This window comes from Sapajus apella, unplaced genomic scaffold (genome assembly GCF_009761245.1).
Source record: "Sapajus apella isolate SASKATOON/1434 unplaced genomic scaffold, GSC_monkey_1.0 scaffold49, whole genome shotgun sequence".
Lineage (NCBI taxonomy): Eukaryota > Metazoa > Chordata > Mammalia > Primates > Cebidae > Sapajus > Sapajus apella.
Window position 1 is genome coordinate 4,602,544 of NW_022436989.1, and position 21,767 is coordinate 4,624,310.

At 42.3% G+C, this 21,767-nt stretch overlaps 1 protein-coding gene and 1 long non-coding RNA gene across 10 annotated transcripts; one reads left to right on the forward strand and one right to left on the reverse strand.

The window, feature by feature from the left end:
* Positions 1 to 454: 454 nt before the first annotated feature.
* ZBTB18 (zinc finger and BTB domain containing 18) lies at positions 455 to 9,382 on the reverse strand. 6 transcript variants are annotated; one of them, XM_032242216.1, is made up of 2 exons: positions 9,361 to 9,382; positions 455 to 4,124 (listed from the first exon to the last, which is right to left on the reverse strand). In XM_032242216.1, exon 2 carries the CDS (start codon positions 4,108 to 4,110, stop codon positions 2,542 to 2,544), a length of 1,569 nt encoding a protein of 522 aa, XP_032098107.1. In that variant the 5' UTR covers positions 4,111 to 4,124; positions 9,361 to 9,382; the 3' UTR covers positions 455 to 2,541. The 6 variants fall into 6 exon arrangements, with proteins under 6 accessions (XP_032098107.1, XP_032098104.1, XP_032098106.1 ...); XM_032242213.1 differs by lacking the exon at positions 9,361 to 9,382 and adding an exon at positions 8,964 to 9,095; XM_032242215.1 differs by lacking the exon at positions 9,361 to 9,382 and adding an exon at positions 6,647 to 8,367.
* Positions 9,383 to 9,501: 119 nt separating this feature from the next.
* On the forward strand, positions 9,502 to 19,221 carry LOC116525994. 4 transcript variants are annotated; one of them, XR_004257910.1, is made up of 5 exons: positions 9,502 to 10,520; positions 10,658 to 10,748; positions 16,086 to 16,215; positions 16,625 to 16,746; positions 19,053 to 19,128. It is a non-coding gene; the product is annotated as an uncharacterized LOC116525994 (long non-coding RNA). The 4 variants fall into 4 exon arrangements; XR_004257909.1 differs by lacking the exon at positions 10,658 to 10,748 and having other exon boundaries at positions 9,502 to 10,618; positions 18,989 to 19,221; XR_004257911.1 differs by lacking the exon at positions 10,658 to 10,748 and having other exon boundaries at positions 9,502 to 10,618; positions 19,012 to 19,221.
* Positions 19,222 to 21,767: the final 2,546 nt, after the last annotated feature.

Sequence of the window (21,767 nt, forward strand, 5' to 3'; positions counted from 1 at the left end):
CAATTGCCTAGAATTCCAGTCATTAGCCAACCAGTCTTCCAGATTAAAACATCCGGTCTCCTTCAATTTTCCACTTAAACCAGAACACAGGAGAATAGATTTGACCAATCAACCGAGGATAAAATTGCACATGAAAAGTGACTTACAGTGTATGGATTAGTAGTTGTACAGTGCACTTTTAAAAACCTGTGCAGCCATGTAGTTTCATGATTCGTAAGTTTCTAGGGAATTACCTCAACCTTCTTGATCTAGATTGTGAAAATGGGTCACGTTTTTTAAATGTGCATTTAGTATCTTAAGTGATTAGAATGTTTACACATTTCCCATGTGAGTGATTTAAGGCATTCTAATAATCTCATAAGCTCTGAACAGAATAGATATTAAAGATACCCTGTATGATACATATTTAGAATCTATATACTATATAATCACAATAAAAAAAAACCACAAGAAATTCTCAGTTCATATAATTTATTGCAGTTAGCACACAGTTTAAAAATTCACCAACACACCAATAGTACAAAACTAAACAGCATTATAAGTTATTCCCCCCTCAGGAAAATAAAACGTACTATGATTGTCAAAGCTAGATGTCAGTCTAAGTTTTAGAACAAAGGAAGAATGTGAAACTAAGAAAAGGAAAAAGCAATCACTCACAATGACCACAAAAAGAAAATCCAAAAGAAAGTCCGTTTTCTCACAGACATTGATTGTCTTCTCTAAATTAATAAAAATTATTTTAACATAAACTGTATTTAAAAAAAACTAGAAACTCTTCAAGTAACTAAAGATAATGCTCCAAGGCCATTTTCACAGCTTTTTTTGTTTGTTTGTTTGCTTTAAATGCCATTACAGCCAAATTAACACACATTTAACCAAATATTTCCAAAACAGTCCAGCAACACACAATGGAGTTTTCCATTCAGTATCTTAAGCACAAAAATAGGCTATGTTTACAGTAGTTAAGGCGATCAAATTTTAAACAAAAGCAATTAAAAAAAAAAAGGGAAAAACAGCAAACGTTTTCCATGCTACTCCCATAGACCTTATTTGTAAGTGCAAGACAGGAAAACAAACACTGTGCAAAATGCTTTTGCCTTGCGTGCTGGTCATTAAAACCACACGTCAGGCTGCAGCCTCTGCTGCCGCAATACACATAGTCTACTAACCCCCTCCCCATGTCAATCAAGGCAGTCCAGTCCTTTCAGCCTGGGGCTTTTTTCAGTCCATGGAATCTTTTCATGAGTTGGGGGTGGAGGGTGGGGGCGTGGGGAGTAAGGGTGGGAGGGTAAGGAAGAAGGGGAGAAAAAGAAAAGGGGAGCAAACAACAAAAAAGAGAGAGAATGACCTATTGTCAATTTGTGCAGTAGTTATTCTAAAAATGCTCAACTGGGTAAATGTGTACACCTAAACTCTGAGCTGGCATGGGTTTTGTGCAATTAGAAGTTTGTTATAAATGCACACTGCACATGCAAATCTTTAAGCCGTTTGTAAACATTTATATTTTCCTTGTTATGTAGCGAAGTTATCAATTTGCAGCTTAAGTTTTTATTCAGCTTAACAGTTTCAACTTAAAGACAGTGGGAAAGTCAATTTAAATTATATAAAATAAAAATAAAAACAGTGCATTTACGTTCTTCATAACACCAGTTTTTTTCCAAATGGTGCTATTTTTCTAAGGAAATTAAATAATTTTAAACTCACTCGTTAAAGTTATACAATGCAAACAAAGACAAAAAATATATTGAAACTCATGCATTTCTGTAGCGTTAATATTTACTTTTCAAGACTCAACTAAGAGCATCAACACAACCTGTCAAGTTCTTTGACACCCCCCCAGCCCATGTAATCAATTACAGTATACAATAACAGTAATTCACATTTTTAAACACACAGTTCAACACTGCTGAAGCTGCAATATCCTTTTTCATCCCAAGCAAACCTTCACAAGACGGTGTCCCAGTGATCCCAGTGTACTTTCAGCATTTTGCTCACTGGGAACCATCAGAAAACCAGAAGTTGCCACAGAAAGTTTTAAGTCAACTGCTTGTTTAAAAATAGATAATCCAGCATTTCAGAAATTTTCCATTTGGGTCTAAAAGCATTCAGGTTTCCAACAGCCAGAAAAGATTCATGCAATTTGAGACATATAAAGAGGCTAATAAAACTGGAGGGAATTTCTACTTAAAAAAAATAATAATTATAGGGGGAAAAAAAGAGCTCAAAAGACAATGCAGTGTTGACAAAATTAAGCCATATGAAAGCATTTTGTGATAGGACGATTTGTTCAAAAGGGTCTTATTGGCTTACTTCCCCTACCCCCTCAAAGGAAAAACACCTCTCTATTCTGACTTGCTCTAAAGTTTCTTTTATCAGAATGCTAAATTAGTGAGATTCTCATGCTATTCTAAAGTGCAAAAACAAGTTAATATCCCAACTTTTTAGTTCCAGGAAACAAGACTGCTTTTAGACCGTACCACAACTATATAGAGATCTATTTATATATATGTATATATATATATTATTTATATATATATAAAATTATTTCCAAAGTTCTTGAGAGCTATCTTCTAAGGTCCAGTCTCTGACAGTAGGCAAGCTCAGTGCTTCGCTTTTGACCGACAAGGAGTTTACCAACTCACAGTGGAACTTGCGAATGTGTCTGTACAGGTCTCCGGACTGCGTGAACCTGCGCTCACACCACTTGCAGGCGTGCGGCTTCTCGCGGGTGTGCACCACGGCATGGCGGCTCAGGTTGTGCGAGTACTGGAAGCTCTTGCCGCACTGGGTGCACGTGTAGGGCTTCTCCCCCGAGTGAGTCCTCTCGTGGCGCTTGAGGGTGTACATGCAAGAGAAAGTCTTCCCACACAGCGAGCACGTGGGCACGTTGACATCGGCCGCCGGCTTGCTGCGGATGCCGTCCTGCTCGCGGAAGTGCGTGCTCAGGTGGATCTGCAGGATGTGGGGGCTGGGGAAGACCTTGTTGCACAGGGGGCACATGAAGATCTGGCCCGCGGGGCTCAGGATGTTGGAGACGTAGGGGAGCAGGCTGCTCTCCATGCCCCCCTCCACCTGGACGCGCTCGCTCTCCGGGGTCATCATCTCATCATCGCTGGCTTTGTCCTCCCGGTCCAGCTCCCTCAAGACCGAGTCCTCCCTCAGAGGAGCCAGATGGGCCGGCTCATACTGTACCCTGTTATTAGTGCTCACACTTTCTTTCACAGTGCTATGTTCCATGTCATAGTCATTAGTGCCAACATCACTCTCATCACAGGAAGCCTCTTTCTCCACCTTCACCTGCACCAGGTTGCTTCTCAGCACGTCCTGTGAAGAGAAATAAGAGCTGTTCAGATTTTCAACTCCTGAAAGGCTGGACTTGACAGACAGGTCCAGCACACAGTCAACATCTGCCGAATCCCTCACGGAGGTGACAGACCTCTGGGACAAAGACTCTGTTGAGCTGCAGGGGCTGGCTACTGTTTTTCCAGCTGCTGTGGCGTGTGGCTCTGCCTCTCCGGCAGCCTGGGGGATGCCTGCTGAGTCTGAGGGCAATCGCATCCACATGCTCCCAGGCTCGGCCGCCAAGTCCCTTTTGCTGGGCAGGATGTTCAATTTTTCATCTTCTCCTTCATCTTCATCGCTGGGCAAATCGCCTGCCATGTGGCTGCTGCCATCGGAGAGACTCTCGACTTTGTCCGAACAACTTGAAGCATCTTCTTCCTTTTTGGTGCTGTCTGCCTCCGTGGTGGCTTTCTCTTTCAGCTTCTTTTTGCAGACTTTGACAATGTCATACATGTGGAGATAACTGGCAGCTGCTAGCACGTCTTCAATGGGCAAGTCTTTGAACTGGAGTTTCCCTTCATACATGAATTCAAGCAGGAGAGCGAAAGCGGGGGCTGTAACAATGTCGCTGTTCAGATGAACAATGTCTCTTTTGTCCAGCTGGTCCTTGTAAAAGAGGTGGAAATACATGCTGCATGAAGCCAGTACAGCTCGGTGCGCTCGGAACTGGGCATCTCCCACCAGAACAGTGCAGTCACAAAGAAAACCCTGGTGTCTCTGCTCGCTCAGACACTGCAGCAAATGTCTACTATGGTCTGGAAACTCCATACTGTCTTCATAACCTGGGAAGAGAGGAATTTCTCATTAGAGCCTGGTCAGGAACGACTTTTCAGTGCTCTAGTCCCCATATAGAAAAATTAATTCTGCTTTGGCCGCCGTGGTACATGTCCCTGAATTTTAATCAGGCTTATGACCCAAGCACCACCAAATCACACGCACAAGACCCAAAAGCGAGAAGGAAAATGTACACTTTCCGAACTTCCTCACCCCCGCCAAGCAGTTTCCGACACATCTCCATCTTCCTTGAACTTTCAGTCAAGTTTCAAAAGCCTTCCTTTAACTACAGCCTCTCACTAAGAATAAGAATTTAGATCTCTTTCAGAAGAAATTTGATTAACTCTACTTATCAAATTATGTCCTACAAACCCTACAAAATAGCTTTAATTTCAAAGGGAACAACTCATATAACAAACAAAGAAATGTCCCCAGACATATCCTGGAAGACACAAGAAAACTTGTCCGACCATCCTTTATCTTTTTACTTTTGCTACTTGACTGTACTTAGCACAGTTTAAAACACACACACACACACACACACACACACACACACACACACACACACAAATTTGGCTGAATCAAGAAAAAAATGAAATCGCATAATTAGTCCAGAAATTGGCAAACAACTTACTTTTAAAGTCAGAGTGTTACAACAAAAGCCCTGTGTATAAAAACAGATGTTAATGCCTTCAGATTTGCAGGTATAGCACACATGTACGAGATCAGAAGGAACTGCACCAACAGATGGAAAAGATCATCTTTACTATGAACAAATCCAAAGATTTTGAAAAACGAACTGAGAAAAAAAGTTGTATTTCTTTGTAGAAACTGTACTTTTAGAATATTAGGAACCAGAAGGGCTTCATTTAACTCAGAAAATTTTCATCTAAACTTTGATCCATTGCAAGGCAAAATGAGTTTCATATTAAAATTAATTCAAACTTTTAAAAATAAAGGCATACAATGCTGAACTAAAACTCAAAAGCTTTACAGGTTCAACTTTTTTTAAAAAACCTTTTTAGAAAAAGAGAAACTATTTTTTTTCCCCTGGTTCTGCCTTACCTCAGCCAACAGAAAATACTTTGTTTCAATATAATTTGATATATTGGTGTTTTCCCACTAGCTTCTATTCTTGCAAATACTCATCACTGCCCTCCTTTTCTGATGAGGAAAAGTGAAATGGAGGGAGGGGAAAGGCAAAGATGTACAAAGGGTCAGAATTCAACTGCAGTGGGTAAACTCCTCAAAAATAAAGAGGACCCAACTTCCCCTTCCCCGTGACCAGAAGCAAGGCTCCACACCATCCATCTCAGCAAGTGCATTTTGGGAATAGATACACTTAATTGAATATTCAGAAATTACTTCCCTTCTTCCTCCTCTTCTACACTTTGCGCAAGATAGACTAAAAGTTTATCCTAACCCCAAACACATTCTGCAAGATGCCACTGCTAGAATAAACTAAGATTTACAATACAATCACTTTAAGTGCCCCGCAGCTAACATCAATCCTAATCCTTGAGAGGGCTAAAAATAAAGATTGGAGGGCAGCTCACAAGGTAGCCGTGATCAAATTAGGAGGCTGAGAGGACAGAGAGGGACGAAGAAGGAAGCTTATAAACATCTGATCCAGCTGACTGTGGCCATATGGCAGCTGCTGCCCAGATAAAGAGATTAAGAATAGAGGAGTGCGATTACAGCTGTCTGGCCAATTCAGGCAGCTCAAATCTACAAGTTCTAAATTAGTCGCTAACACAAAAACTCCTGCAAATAATTATTGTTATGCTGAAATAAAAGATCTCTTAAATATATATTTGAAAGAGAAATGAGGAAACCAGTCAAACTATTCTACTGGGGACAAAAGTCTTTTTTTTCTTCTTCTTCTGCTTCTTAAAAAACCTTCAGTTTCAAAAGCACTACAGCTGTATGTTTCAGTAGTGCTGCTGAATGTTTTGAAGAATAAAGTTTCACAGTGGAATTAATTACACAACAATCTAGCTTCTTAACTAGAATAATCTTCTCATATAAGTTTGAATGCTGGATTCCAGACAGTTTACTATTTCCCCACCACCACCCCAATCAAATCTAAATAGCAGTGAACAAAAAAGCATTTTAATCCAACGTGATTTTCAAAAGCAATATTTCAAAGCCTTTCTTAGCATTTCCAAACTTGAAATATTTCTGTGTATTAAAGTTATTTATTCGCTCAAGTAAAAGGGATAAAAAATTAAAACTCAACAAGCTCAAGACTCTCAACTCCAGTAAGATGTTCATTTAATACTCAATTTCATATATTATTCCTAAACTGGGTTAGAAAAGTAATGTGATTTTTTAAATTAAATAAACAAAACACCAAAACAGAAATATGCTCCATCTAATCTCTTGCTACTCCTACCTTTAGGACACATAAACCTGATTAAGTCCTTTCCTCTGAGTCCTGCTGGCTCCAGGTCTGTTACATCGGTGGAAAAAAAGCAGACTAAGAGAGACAGATGCAAAGTGGAGATGATGTTAGAGAGGAATGAGATACCTTCTCCACCACAGATCCGCACACACTAACTCCCTGTCTGTGTGTTAGAATAAAAGGCTGAGGGATGGCAGGCTGTCAGCTGCTCTGACATCATGTTCAGATGGAAATGCTACCTCCAGCTGTGCTCCTTTTAATGCCATATGCTACTCCTCTACACTCCTGCCACCAGCTTTTTCTTAGGAGAACTTTTCTCTTCTGTTAGTATAAACAAAATACTTCAAAGTCTTCCTTTTTTTCCAAACTTTCTAACAGAAGAAATTGAAAAACTCAGCATATGGAGTTCTACTGTATTTATGGAATAGCAACACTTCTGTCTTAAGTTGGTGGACTGGCTTACATACTGACAGCATACTCAAGCCACGGTGCTATTCAGGAAATCCAGATTCACTTTTATTTAACTCCAACGTTTAGTTTCTTAGGGATATTTTTAAACCAACCCATTTGACATCTCCAGTCCCATTTCAACATTATTGCCGCACTTTTTTTTTTTCTGCTGAGATAATGGTATACATGTCTCAAATGTTGGCAGACTTGTTCAGAACTATTACTTCATACTGGTTCACCTTATTATTTCCCTCTTATTTAACTACTTGTCTACAACCACCTTCTCGGTAAAATTTCTTACACTGCCACAGTTAATGCAAATTTCAATTCTCAGTACCAACAAGCTGAAACTGCACTTTCTAAAATCCTGGAAAGTACTTCAGTTCAATGAGACTAATTAATAAACTGATACAACCTGCTACAGTCACTTAAAATGAAGGCTGCACCTGCATATCTTATCTTTCTGCTCAGAAAAAGCAGAACCTTGCCTTCCCTTTGATCTGTGTCCCTTAACAATCTTTTTTCTTTGCGGGGGGGGGGGGTCCCCTCTGTCATGTTTACGATCACAAGAAAATCTTTGTGTGGGGAGAAGCCGGGTCTAGTAAGTTTGAGAACTTTTTGACCAAAGTTTGTGGTTCTTTTCTAATAGCTGATGAACCTGTAACGCGACCCGGGCTGGGCTGACCGGGGGCCGGGCAGGGTGCTGCGACATCTCTGAATGTCAAATACATCTCCTCAAACTGCTGGGAGGGCGAGGGGTAGAAAAGGAACTGGGGCCTGAGGCGCAAGCGTCCCAGCCCTGGTGATACCCACTTCGTTCCCATTAGGAAGCCGTGGTAGAGAGTTAAAGAGTAACAAAACCCGACGACTCCGTCCTGTCCTTCTCGCTTCCCCAAAGTCACAAACCTAACTTTCTCCAACTTCGCGGTGAGTGACATAATTCTGAACGCTTAGTCCAGGAGTCATCCTTGGGAGATCCACGTATTCCCAGGCACACCACCTCTTCTCCACAAATGCCCTCGCCCCATTCCAATATATCAGACATTAATCACCCCATTTACCCAGTGGGGTGGGGGGTGAGTGACAGTTTAATGAGCCCCAAGCACCGCAACGGGCCAGAGACTCCCACTCCACAAATCGACCCCTTCCCGTCTCGCTACCGCGGATCCACAGAGGTTCTGCGAGGTTGGGGTTTTGTTTTTCAAAGAGGTGGGGGCGGGGGTGCCGAGCGGGGCAGCAATGCAAATCTTTACGTAGTTCGCCGTGCATTAAACACTCGGGAAAGAGGAAGGTTAAAAACCACAGGGAAGGAGGCGGAGGGCGCAGAGCCGGTGCAGCAGGAAAACACCTTCAGCAACAGCGGAGAGCACAGACCCGGGTCACGGCAACAACAAAAGAAAAGTCGTAAGAAGCAGCCGGCGGGAGGAGGGTGGCTGCCAGCGCTCCCCCGACGCCGCGGCGCGCGACCCCCGGGCCTCCGGGCCACGGCACCCGCCCGGGCGCGCCCCTCCCCCGCGCCCCCTCCCCCGGGCGCCACTGCAGCTGCACCGGTCCCCGGAGCCGCGGCCGTCCCGGGCGCCACTGCAGCTGCGGCGGCTCCCGAGCCCCCTCCCCCAGCCCGCCGCCCTCCGCACCCGGGAGGCGCCACCGCAGCTGCACCGGCCGGGAGCCCGCCCCGCGCCGCAGCTGCACCGGCCCGCGGGGGCGCGGCGCGGAGCCGGGAGCCCGCACCCCGCCCGACCCCGCAGCTGCAGCGGCCCCGTCCCCGCGCCCGGGCCTCCCGCAGCTGCGCCGCCCCCCGCCGCCCCAAAGCTCCCGACCACACAAACTAACTCCACTCGCGGGGGCGCACCCGGCCCGGCCCGGCCCGCCCTCCCCTCCGCCCGCGCCGCCCCGCCGGCCGGGGCCGCACAGCTGGCGCCCCCCGCCCGCCGGGGAGCCGGGGCGCAGAGGGGGCGCCGGGGCAGGGGCAGGGGCCGGCGCCGGGACTCACACGGAGCGGCCCTAAGTCACCGCGTCCCCGCCGCCGCCGCCGCGTCCTCCGCCTCCTCCTCCTCCTCCTCCTCCTCCCGGCCGCCGCCGCCGCCGGACTTGGTGGGCTTCCTCCGGCTCTGGCCCCCCTCCCTCCCGGCCCCCCCACCCCCCAATCCCGGCTCCGTCGCCCGCTCCCCCCCGCCCCTCCCTCCCGCTGGCAGCCGGAGGAGCGCGGCGGAGCGAAGAGGGCCCCACTCTCAACGGCTCCCCATGGCAGCAGCCCAGCGGCGGCCGCAGCCTGCCAGACACAGCGAGGGAGCGAGCGAGGGAGCGAGCGCGGAGCCGCCGGGCGGGTGGGGGGGCGGCGCGGGGGGGCGGCGCGGGGGAGGGGGAGGGGAGGGGGCGGGAGGACGCACCACGCACGCACGCGGCGGCGCCGGCCAGATGTTCCCCCCTCGGTCCGCCCCTCTCCTTCCCCGGCCTCCCTCCCTCCGGGCGTTGGACTTCTGCGATTGACCGAAAGCGGCTGGACCGGCGCTCCCCGCCCGCCCCCGGGCCTCAGACTCCTCCAATGGGAGGGCGGCTCTCCGAGAAGGCGGAGGGGGTGGCGGGCAGTCGTCGGACTGACAAGGGGGCCCAGCCAATGGGGGCGGCGAGCCGGAGCTGCCCTCCCGCGCGTGCCAATCGCAGGCGGCAACTGTTGGGGTGGGCGGAGCTCGGGCGGGCGGGGGCCCGGAGCGGAGCGGCGCGGGGCGGAGTCCTCGGGCGCAGCGGCGGTGGCAGCGGCGGCGCCCCTCTGGGTGACTTGGCCGTGAGAAAGTGAAAGGAGCCCGCAGGCGGCGGCGACAGCTGCGCTGGGAGGGGCTTGTTTCCAGGCTCGGAGGCCCCGCGCACTCTGGGGGCGCGGAGCGAGCCTTTTGGTGTGCACCTTGACAACCACAAATACACTTTTAAACGTAGTGGGGCTTGGCCGCCGCGAGTTGCGCAGGTGTCCCGGAGAGGCAGGGCACCCGGGGACACGCAGGGCTCCAGGCCGGCTTCGGCTGTCTCTCCCTGCTCCCTCCTGCGGGGCGACGGCGCCCGGGTCCTGGGCTGCCCGTGCGCGGGGTAGCGGGACCGAGGAACGCTCTCGCTCGTCCTGCGGCGTCCCGCGCCCAGGTGCACATCGGGGCGCTGGGGACGCGAGCAACTCGGGCACAGTTTCTGGGAGTCGTTCTGACGTCATCGTGTCACGGGCAGAGCGGGGCAGGGCGCCTGCCTTTCTCGCGAAACGCTCCCGTCCCTTGTATGCTTACACTGTTGCAAGACATCCCCGAGTGACCAAATTTTAGAGCATTGCAGTAAAATTGGTACTTGCAGACGCCCTAGCTTGATTCCTTAATTGGTACGTATGTAGCCACAACTTTAAACTACCGAGGGAAGATGGAAGGCTGCTGTGTCGCTTTTCCTTCCCCTCGAAGAAACTTTCACTCGGTACCTGTTCTTGGCGATTAAACTGCATTAATCACGGCCACAGAGACGCGTGGGAATGTCTGCCGTCAAGAAACTGGAAATCGTGTTGAGGCAAGAATTACAAGTAAAAAGTTGAATAACAAGTGGTGGGGGAGCAGGAATGGCTCAAGAAAAGAAAATAGAAAAAAAACAAAACTGCATAGTGAGGAAGTCAGTCCACTAGTCATTGTCTAATGAAATGTGTTTATTCTTTGCTAACAGAACCCAGACTGGCAAGCCTGTTGCTAACCAACTTGCCAGGAGACCTTTCAACTGGGCAAAATGTGCTTTCACTTTGTTCCAGGTCAAATGGGTAAAGTAGAAAGTATTGTGTGGACAAATCAGACATGTTGAATTGCTAATGAAGTAAAAACAGGAGCACACAAAATTCCTGGAACTGAAATAACTCTGGGATATCTTGTTAGAAACAGTAGTGATGTGTCTACTTTTTCCTCAACCCTCTACACCCTCATGATTCACTACTGAGGTCAAGGATATCTTATGAGAACTACAGTTTTTGTATTCCATGAAGTCTGTTTTATCTGTGCTTTCGATGAATTCTGGGTCTTTTCAGTCTGGTGATAGAAGGCCCAATTTCCATCTGACCTGTTTCAAGGTAGAGAAATTTATAAATGCTATTCACGGATGAAATATACAGGCACACAAAATGAGATGTGAAAAGTCCATGTTTTACCAATAAATTCAGGGAAAAAGAAATTTGGCGTTATCAAAGCTGTTTCTCATCTACTAAAAGTTAAAAATAGAGTGACAGATGTCTAGATGAGTAGACATAAAGTAATTGATAGTCTCAGGATATTAAACAACTCATGAAAATATTAGGACACTCAGATTATCTACAGAAAGCTTAAGAAACTCAGCTCTACGGCATCTAGAGCCAGGGTGTAGCTCTAACAAAATGTTTTGTAGAATGTACCTACAAGTAGAATAACAGCCCCCAAAGATGTGCAGGAGAAAACATTGATACATCAAAAGTTGTAACCATTTTGTGTGTGTGTGTGTGTGTGTGTGTGTGTGTGTGTGTGTGTCCCTAATAGTCATCCCTAGAATCCATTTTGGGAACTGAGCAGTGTGGCCAGAAAATACAGATTAAATGCATACTTAAGGAAGCAAATCTGTTGCCCCTCAATTGCTACAACCATTTTATCTAGAGTCCCGTAGTGTGACTGCATTTCATGCCCTTTTTTTACATTTGAAAAAATTGTTTTTACTCTCTTTGTTTTAAAGTGTCCTATAAACTTACTGTACAGATGATACTTTTAATCCTTTGGAAAGTTATCACCATGAAAATTTAAGTAAAAACAGGCTGATATCAGAGAGAGCATAATATAGAATGATTACTGTTTTTTATTTAATACCCATTGGAACCATGGAAGGTAATAAGTCAAAGTGTAAATATCCCCCTCAATTAAGCACCTTGTCAAAGTAGGGTGTTTACCACTGTATAATAGACTTAGCATATTACCATGATACAAAGACACTTGACAGAGTTTTGTGGTTTGTTTTTGGTTTTTTTAGCCAATAATCTATCCTTCTCCCCCACCCCCCACAGTGGGGGGAAAAGGGGCAAAAAGTATACATTCTCAGCTCTTGGGAAAAGCTACCATGGTCCTCCCTGGAGGAACCCAGTCCTGTAAAGTTCCAGTTAATCCATACTTTTCCAGGAGTCCTGAAATTAAAAGTGACACAAATGAATCTTTCTTGCCAGGGAACAAGTTTTATGTGCTAATAACACATACATTTCAACTAATAACAATTTAATAGTATAAAATGTTGATGAATCAAATAAAATTGAATTTGATGAGCAATTCCATAAAATGAGTGTCTTTTAAGTGTGAACCACAGCTCAAATCTCGGAAAAACCTCGGTGTTTTTATTACACTTTATGCAGTAGGTCATGTTGAAAAAGTTGTCTCAGAAACTAGTTTTTGGATATTGATATTTTATAAATGTATTAACTTCCTATATGAATGGAAGTTTGTTTTAAAATTAGGGAGGCAAACAATAGTAAAATACCAGGTATTTTAAGGTATTATATTGGTAGTAACTATAAAATCTAACAAAATGTTAAGTAGAGATTAACCTGATTTTGAACCTAGAGAGAAAAAAATACACTAAACTGGAAAGTTTGTTCAAGCTTCTGTTAAGCCTCTCACTTTCAATATCACAGCATACATGAATCTCTATGAACTTCGTTAGACTTTTCTCTCTGTGTGTCTCTGTCCCTTTCTGGCTTTTAAAAATGAACAGGTTGATATTGTCTAAAGGGAGGAGGAAACACTGACACACAGTTGAGATAATGATAAAAAAAAAAAAAAAAAAAAAAAAGGAACAAACCAGAACACACATCACAACAATGAAGTGAATAGGGAGCATGTTTTATATAGCATCATTCTTAAAATACATATTTTATGTATTTATAATTCTCTATAATATATTCTAATCTTATCTATAGAGTATATTCATAATTCTGCAAAGCACATTCTATGTCATATTCCCTGGGTTATAAATTCTGTGATACTTGAATCTATTTATTAAATTCCTAAACTATGGTAAGCCCTGCACTGGAGATAATTCAGCCTGATTCTCAGTCCTGAAGACAGAAACAATCTTATCAGAAACTCTTGAGGAAAAATCCTTAGCAGGTTTGCACCAGGCGTTGGTAGTGTACCAGTGAAAGCAGAATGAGCCTACACCAATGATTCAAACCTTCTGAGGATTAAGGGCAGAGAGGAGCAAAAGATACAGTCTCCCTAAAACTTTTTCCTGTGTAGCCAGTTTGTCGTTGCTCATTGTACATCAGTGCTTTTATAGACAGCACAATGGCTGTAGGAGGCCAATAGTTCAGGCTTGGTTGGGACTAAGGCCACTTTAGAGAATTTAGGTTAAAAGCAAAGAGGTATTTCAGTAGCCACCCAACTCACAACCCTCTTCTCCTTCTCTCTCTCTCTCTCTCCCCCCTCTATCTCCTTCAGGCTTCCCATAAAATACATTATACCGTATAGCACATGGAAAAAAAATTGCACACAATGATGGCTTTTATAGTTAACTTTGTGCTATAAATATATTCATCATTCACTTTGTATATAATCCCAGGCCTCTTGAACCCTAGGCTGGCTGGCTTTCTTGCGCCACAGAATGCCTTCATGTCATTCACTGGTGGGAGTTCAATCCGTTAAAAATTATTTAAAGGCTATCCCAAACAAAACACATTTCTAAAGACACGTCTGCTGTCCTTAAAAATCACATGCTTTTGAATACCAGATGTTGGAGTTTATCTGTTGTGTTGAAGGCTGCATTACTTTGGATAATTGAAAGATGCACTCATTTTACCTGTGGGCTTTTTAAGATTTACCGTTTAAAATAACCCAACTAAACATGACTTTCAGATGAGTAAATTCTGTTAAAGAAAGATTTAATATGAACCTATGATATTCATAACCCCCCTTCAATAATGTAAATCTTCAAGGTATTAATTGTGCTAAAATATTGCACAATATTAGTAAGCAGAAGTTGTTTTGTTCAAAATGAGAGAATAAAACTTCTAAATTTTTGAATGCTAATATTTTTTCTTCTTTTAAGTTGCTTAAATTAGAGTTTGTAGAATTCGGTTTGCAAATGAACTTAGAAAAGATGAAATGAAGAGAACAAGAGGGGTTACCAGGAAATATTAATTGCACACCTACTGTGCGTTTGCTGCTGTGCTTTGGACCCCAAGATAGAAATAGCATCTGTCTGCATTCTTGTACAGGGAGAAATTTTTCCTTTCTTCTGTGCTTGCTCCACTGTTGAATGCAGCACCTTCTTGGATTTAAACCAGCAGAAGGGAGAATGATACATCTAGAAATTATTTACTGAGAACTTACTATATGTTAGAGAAACAGGAAATGCATTATCATGGTTCTTGTTAGATTTCCACCATGTGCTAGGTGCCAACAATACATGAAATAATATTCCCTCTTAGAACTTCATTATGTATAAATGTCATTGTGAATCCAGTGGACAAAGATAAGGTTTCATTTTTCTTTCAGTAACTAATATGTTGCTGATGCCTAATAAGTGTTTACCAATCCTAACTACTGTAATAAGATAAAATTGTCTTAATCAAACTCTGGTTATAAAGAAATTCTATAAATTTAACACAAAAGCCTTGATACATACCAAATTCAAACTATTCTCGGTAATAAGAGCAGACAGAAGGTTAAATCTCACTCCAGAAATTTACTTCACCCTTAGCAATAACATGCAACTCAGGAAGTTACTTCTCTTACAAAGAACTAGCATTTATGCCGAAGACTAAAATGATTATTTTTAAAGTACCCATTTTACAATGCAAATGTGTATCTAAATTAAACTCAGTAAAAATAAGCATTTTAAATTGAAGCTGCAGTAATAGCTTTATGGGAGACAATAGGAAAAGTGGTTCTTGAATATGAACTCAGAGAAAACGCATTTCAAATTCCTTCTGCGGGCCTGGGAGCTTTCTTTGTTCTCTGTCTCTGTACGTTAATGTACTGTCACATGTTTTAACTGAAAACCCATTGCTCTGAAGATCTTTTACACAACTGAGGCTGTTCAGCAAGGTCATGGCAAAAAAAAAAAAAAAAAAAGTTGGGTCCAAAACAAGGAAATTAGACTTACAACTGGTCCACAATGCCACGCCGTACCTTAGCACTTGGGACATGGGACAGATGCAGGAACACAGGCTCACCAAAACACACAGTGACAAGACACTGCGTAACAAAGACACATACACAACTGGTCCACAATGCCACGCCGTACCTTAGCACTTGGGACATGGGACAGATGCAGGAACACAGGCTCACCAAAACACACAGTGACGAGACTGCGTAACAAAGACACATACACAATGGCATTTTAGACAGAGACGAATGACAGACGGAGTAGAGCAGTATATGGGACAATGGCTTTACAGGGGACAGGAGGGCTGTAAAGAATGGTGAGAAGATGGTGACGGTATAGAAGAAAGATAATGGAAGACAGCTAAAGACAAGGAAAGATCCCAGTGGGAAGTGGTGTATGGTAGAGGCCACGGCGGTGGAGATGGTGCTGGTAGGCGTGGCAGTGGCAGCAGAGAGGTGAATGAAGCAGAGATGTTCATACTTCTTCCTGGCCTCTGCTGATTATGCCACTATTTTTTGTCTTGCAAATTATTCTTAAGTAATACTTCATGAAATAGCTAGCCCAAGAGTGAAGAAGACTAGAATATACTCAGTTGGTTTTGCGAGGAGAGCACTTGATAAAAGAATAAGGAATTTAAAAAAATAATAATGTAGGCTATACTCAGTATTTAACTCTTTCCAGACATGAAGTTGCCGCGATTGGGGCAATGTGTGTGTGTGTGTGTGTGTGTGTGTGTGTACTCACGTGAACACTCATATACCTAGGTCACTAGTTTGGCTGGTTTTTCTGGCAAGACCAGATTAATAAGAACTAGATTTTATAGAGTTCATATTAATATAGAGTAAGAATTTCATAGCACATTCATTACATAGTTTTAGGTTGACCTTATGGGGAAATTGTAGGTATGTACTGACATTTCATTGAGGAAGATGAACTATTTGTTAAGCTAACTGATCACATTTCAGAAACAAATTCATTCATTCAACAGCCACTGGACACCTATCATGTGTAAGGCCTGGTTCCAGTGACATCAGCCTCTGTACAACCATTTGGCCTGGCTCATAAGCAGATGCATGAACTAGCGTTGGAAGGAAATACTCTTGAACTACTTTGATAAGGTGAGCCAGGACAATTCCCCATCAAAGACACCCACTCTGGTTTTTGTTTCCTATCTTCCTTGGTGGGTCGTAAGCTCCCTCAGGATGGGGACTCTTTCTATGATAATAGCTGTATCCTTAGCAGCTAGAATGGTGCTTGGCACATAATAAGCATTCAAGAAATATTTCTAGAAAGGGAGGGAGGGAGAGAACAGAAGGAAGTAGGGGAGAGGGTAGAAGAGAAGGAAAAGAGAAGGGAAGGAGGAAAGAAGGGAAGGGAGATAATGAAAAGAAGTAACTTACACCTTTGCATTTGTCCAAGGCCAGCAGGAATAGCAGTGTTTTATATGTTCAACTGCTCCCTTTAAACTTGGGATGAAGGAGAGCTTATTATGTAGGCTACCACAAGAGCATCTGTTTACTTTTTTAGGGTACATTCTGACCCAACCTAGAAATACCCCAGATGGATGTGGTAGAGACTTTACTCCTGGGAGAAGCATAGCAATTCTTTAGTATATGTAAGAGGTATTTCATCCTTGAGGCATTTTAGAGGTGAGTTATTGCTCAAATATCTCTTATAGGTATAAGATGTGCTGTTATTCTCATTACTTGGAGGAGAATGTTGAAATGGAGTGGCTAAGTGACATGTCCAAGGCCCCCAATTAATAATGGTGAGTTGCAGAGATAATTCGTCATCAATTCACTAAGTCATTGTTCCTCAGATATTTAGGCCACTCTGAAATCAAAAGGAAAAACTCCAGTGTTTTAAAACAAATTAGAATCTGCCATCCTTTGAAAACGTACAGTCATTTGGGTCTTTATCCTTGAGGACACCCATGATCTCAATGGAACCACATAAATGAGCTAAAAATATAATGAAAGGAATTATTTCTGACTTTTCAAGTGTAGCTACAGCTACAGAAACATGCTATTGGTGGATATAAATGAAGATACCTCCAAGCAAGAAGTGTTTTCCCTTTCTGTAGGTCCTATTAAGACAGTAGGGTCCTAGGAACAGTACATTTGGTACAAAGGAATTGATAAAATTGTATATATGGGTGCATGCGGGGACTATGAGAGATAAAAGATTATATTTTCATTTGCATGGTTTGCTGGGTTTTATTTGGCAGATACAATAACACGGGCTATGCAGAACCCATAAAGCAAAGTGAGAACAGCAGCTCATTTGGTGGCAGAATGTAATGGTTGTAGCTAAAAGGCTTACATAATTCATCTCAAACCCTTATGCCTATATTTATTATTGTTTAAATGAAAATTAAACTCTTACGGCCATAAGGAGGGATCTGGTCAGACATTTGATTGAGATCCCTTTTTCTTATATAGCTTCTGAGATGATGAGTCTGTGACATTTACAACCAGCTACAGAAATATTCTAGAATGAGCATACTTTACCTAAGTATGTTAGAATGTCATTCCTCAAATCCTGCTTTCCCAAACAACTATAAAACTCCCACAGAATGCGAGTGAGTAGAGGGAGAGGCCTCATTTGTTATTCTGCCTTGGAATTTCTAGTTCAACTCAGGGCAATAGTAAGCTGTGATTAAGAGTTAATGTTTAGTATCAGATAATATTTGGTATAATACTTTAGCAGGGGTGAGGGCTGGAGGAACAACACAAAGGAAGGGCTGAGGCGTATGATATTGGTCCAGACCGTTTCACACAAGTATAATGTATTTTGGTGTTATTTAAAGTATTGTATTATATCACATTGCTAAAAGAATATTTTTAATGTCATGGTTTTTTTTTTTTTTATCACTTTATTCTTATGTTAGAAGAGTGGAAATTTTGACTCTCAATTGTGCATACTCCAGACTATGGATTTAGCTATTTGAGGGGAAGAATTTTTGGGGTTTTTTTTTTTGAAGAATCAGACTTGAAATATAGTTTGTTAAAGAGAAATCTGTACTGTATTATTAAGTGCACATCTGGATAAGGTTTTAAAATATCAATGATTATCACACCAATTTAGAGAAAGTGGAACTGTGTGTCTTAAGACAGGTGTGTAAAGTACAATATTTTTATTTTCTGCAGATCTCACAGAGGTAACTAACAGATATAATATTAATATGTAAACATATAATGTTAAAGTTAACATTAACGCTAGATACAAAAGTTTAGCATTATGGGGCTATTGGAATATTTGTAATTAAATTAGCCTTAAAAGCGATAAATTAAGTCTCAATCATTTTTTAAAATGACCAGCATACCCACTTTATGCAAGTTAAATAGGTACGAAAATAAATAAATAAATACATATGCCCTAAATTTTACTTGCCATGAGTACGTACACATGTGGCTATTTTGGAAACTGGGCTATCCCTTTTGATTTTAGATCTTCTTCATTATTTTTAGGTAAATCAATATGGATATTAAAGTGATTAGCTCAAACTTTCCAAATTTGAAAATTTTATGCCATTCAGGTTATTACTGTATACATACATGAATCAATTTTGGAAGGAAAGAGAAATACAACAAGAAAGTTATTTTAAACCATAATTCAATGCAAGTAAATAACTCATTTTCTAAATAATGAGATAATTGACAGAATTCATTCTGCCTTGGTAGTAAGCCCAAGCTGTTTGTGTGTATGAAAAAGAGAGAGAGAGAAGGCATGAGAAAGAGAGAGAGAAAGCAAAGCTTTAATTGCATGTTCCTCAAGTTTAGTAGGAATAAACTACAAGCAAAAAAAAAAATCAAGAAACATTTAAAAACACATAGAATATTATACATTTTCACTTGAAAATAACAAAAATGTTATTTTCATATATTACAGTCTCACAGATTTTCTCTGTTCAGGAAGGTGTTTCTTTGCTAACTCATATTCGTCTTTCAATCAGCTGGTTTGATGGCCTTCCAGAGGCTGCCGGGAAGATCTGACAAGTGGAAAGAAAAAAGACAAGCAAACCTCGAAGAGCATTTCAGAAAGAAAGAAAAGAAAATATCCAAAGGACTGGGGGGAAGAATGGAGGGAAACAAATAAAATTAGACAAAGTTTTAGAAAGCAAACAATTATTTCAGTTAGTTTCTTTTCTCCCATGCATATTTTTTTAATGGGAAATACGTTCTACTATTTTAACTTTAAAAAAAACCTGCCTTCACTACACTAAAGCAAGGGGCTTAATACGTGGTAAAGATAAATAAATTTCAGTAGCTAAAATCTTGATAGCCAAAGGAGACCGTGCTACTGGGCTGTCACTCCATGGAGTCTGTGGACTTCTGAAGCAAGAGAGTACTAAGAGAACAAATACTTGTTTCCTTTAAAAGACAATCTAGCATGAAGCAGCATCACTTCCAGAATTGCCTATTATCCTATCAAGGCAACTAGTTGTTAGTTTGGTCAGACTAACAACTGGCTAGTTTGTTCACTCTGGTGAACATCCAGCTTCTGTGATGCTAAATGAGAGAATGGAATGACTTCTGTTCCCCCAGCAGCGCCTTCACGCCACGTACCTCCAAAGCTCACCTCCAGCCCAAATGTTTTTCTTTACGCCTTTTGCTTTTGAGTTCTTAAAGCGTGTTATTACTATTATTTATTTTTAGTGTTGCAATCTCCAGCAGTCCTTATTTTCACTCAAAATTACAATACAGGGGACTATGGCCAATGCTATGCAGATGGCCAAATAGATAATAAAGACTCAGTTCATGAATAATATCCACTCAGAAAGAGGACAAAAGCAACAGGAAAAAAGAGCTCAAATTGGACAAAATGTGCGTGCTATATTTAAAAAAAAAACACGCGATCATTGTCAGAGATCATTAAGGGTGCCCTGTAGTTTTAATTATATGCCAGTGGCACCAATTTGATGTGACTGTTTGCTCTTATAGTCAATAAAAAAAGTCATAACTGCCATCAAATTTAAATTTAATTTATTTTCTACACAGCCTTTTCTGTTTTCCTTGTTTTTTTTTTTCTTTTATAACATTAACACTTTTTTTGTTAAAAAATGTGTGAAAGATTAATTTGTAGAATGAGGGTGCACAGCACAGGACAGATGGAGGGGGTGGGACATGACAGTTTTCGTCTGTGGTATCATTTTGTTGTTGCTATTGCAAGTGAGCAAAATAAAGATACCGCTCCTGCGATCCTTTCTTTTGGGGCCCCTCAGATAAGGTGTGTGGCTTTTGCCTCGTGCTGGCCCTGCTGTTTGGGGATGCAGCCACCCTCTACCCTCCACAGCCAGCGGCTTATGAACAGTGTTCATAGCCCGAGAGCACTTTCATTGTAAAATCGCATTTCCATAGAATGCCACCCGACTTTTGTATAAAGCAGAATGAAACACACTTTTTTTGGTAAGCTGACTGTGTTGAAATGAATTAATGATCTATCCTCTCTGAGATCCCGTAATGTAAACCCGAACACATGAAGCAGAAAAGAATTAATTTTTTTTTTTTTTGGCACAGGACAAAAATTCTCACATTCTCACATTCAAGGGGATTTTTTTTTTAATTTATCAAAAATGACGACGTGCAAGTCTCAATTTTTTGCCTTGGAACGGCCCTAATTTACACATAAGTATTGTAGGAGTTTGCTATTGTAAAGGTTCTTATTGAAGAATAAAGCAATTACCACAGAAAATCACTGTCATATGGCACACACAGACATTCTGAGAAAAAGTAAAACTTTGAGAAGAAGGAAAAGGGGAATTCAGGACAGCATGTGGGAGGGAAGATGGGAGTGCTTTTTATGCACAAAGAGATCCATTAACAATATCTTTATCAGTTTCCTTCTTCCTTGTTAACTGAACCAACTTCCAGTGCCCAGAATATGTGAACGTGATTGCAGATAAATGACTGAGGTGGCCAGAGGATGAGTGAGTGCACATGAAAATGGCTGGTGGTTAATTCATGGCAAGACACGATTTGCCTGAAAAAAAAAAAAAAAAACCTTTTCCTCAAACTAGCGCATCTTTCACAGCAAGGTGGTCCCCCACAGTATGTCACGAACCCTCCGGGATGCCTCAGCCTAGAGATCAGTGGGTTCTTGTGGATAGAGTATTTGGTATTCCGGTCATCTTATATGATCACGTTATTTTCCTAATTAGACTGTAGGCTTTCCCAGGGAGGGACTTTGTCTCCGAGCAGAGCACGCTGTAGAAAGCGGTGCTCCCCCAACTGCGTGCTTGGCAAACCGGCTCTATGGGGACCCTGGATGGCTCTGTCGGGGCCAGGCTGAAGGCAGCAGGGCACGGTGATTCGAATCATGGGCTTTGGGGCGGGCCACCTGCAGTTGGCGACAGGCTGCCCCTAGCTATGTAACTATATTTTAATTTATACAAGCCTTAGTTTCCACTTCTGTCAAAACAGGAATGACCATATTAGCGTGCACTTAATTATAGGATTAGCGAGACATTAAGAGATATTCCTTTGTAAAGCATTTAGATGGTGTCAAATGTAAAGCAGTTAACCCTAGTTTTCTAAAGGTCACTTTTTGGATGCTTCTAACACCTGATCACTGAGGGTACTCAAAATCCTAAATCTTTGGTATGAAACATTCTCATTCTGTTACGTTAGGGGGTAGTACGGACAAATACAATGTAGGAATGTACCTGGAT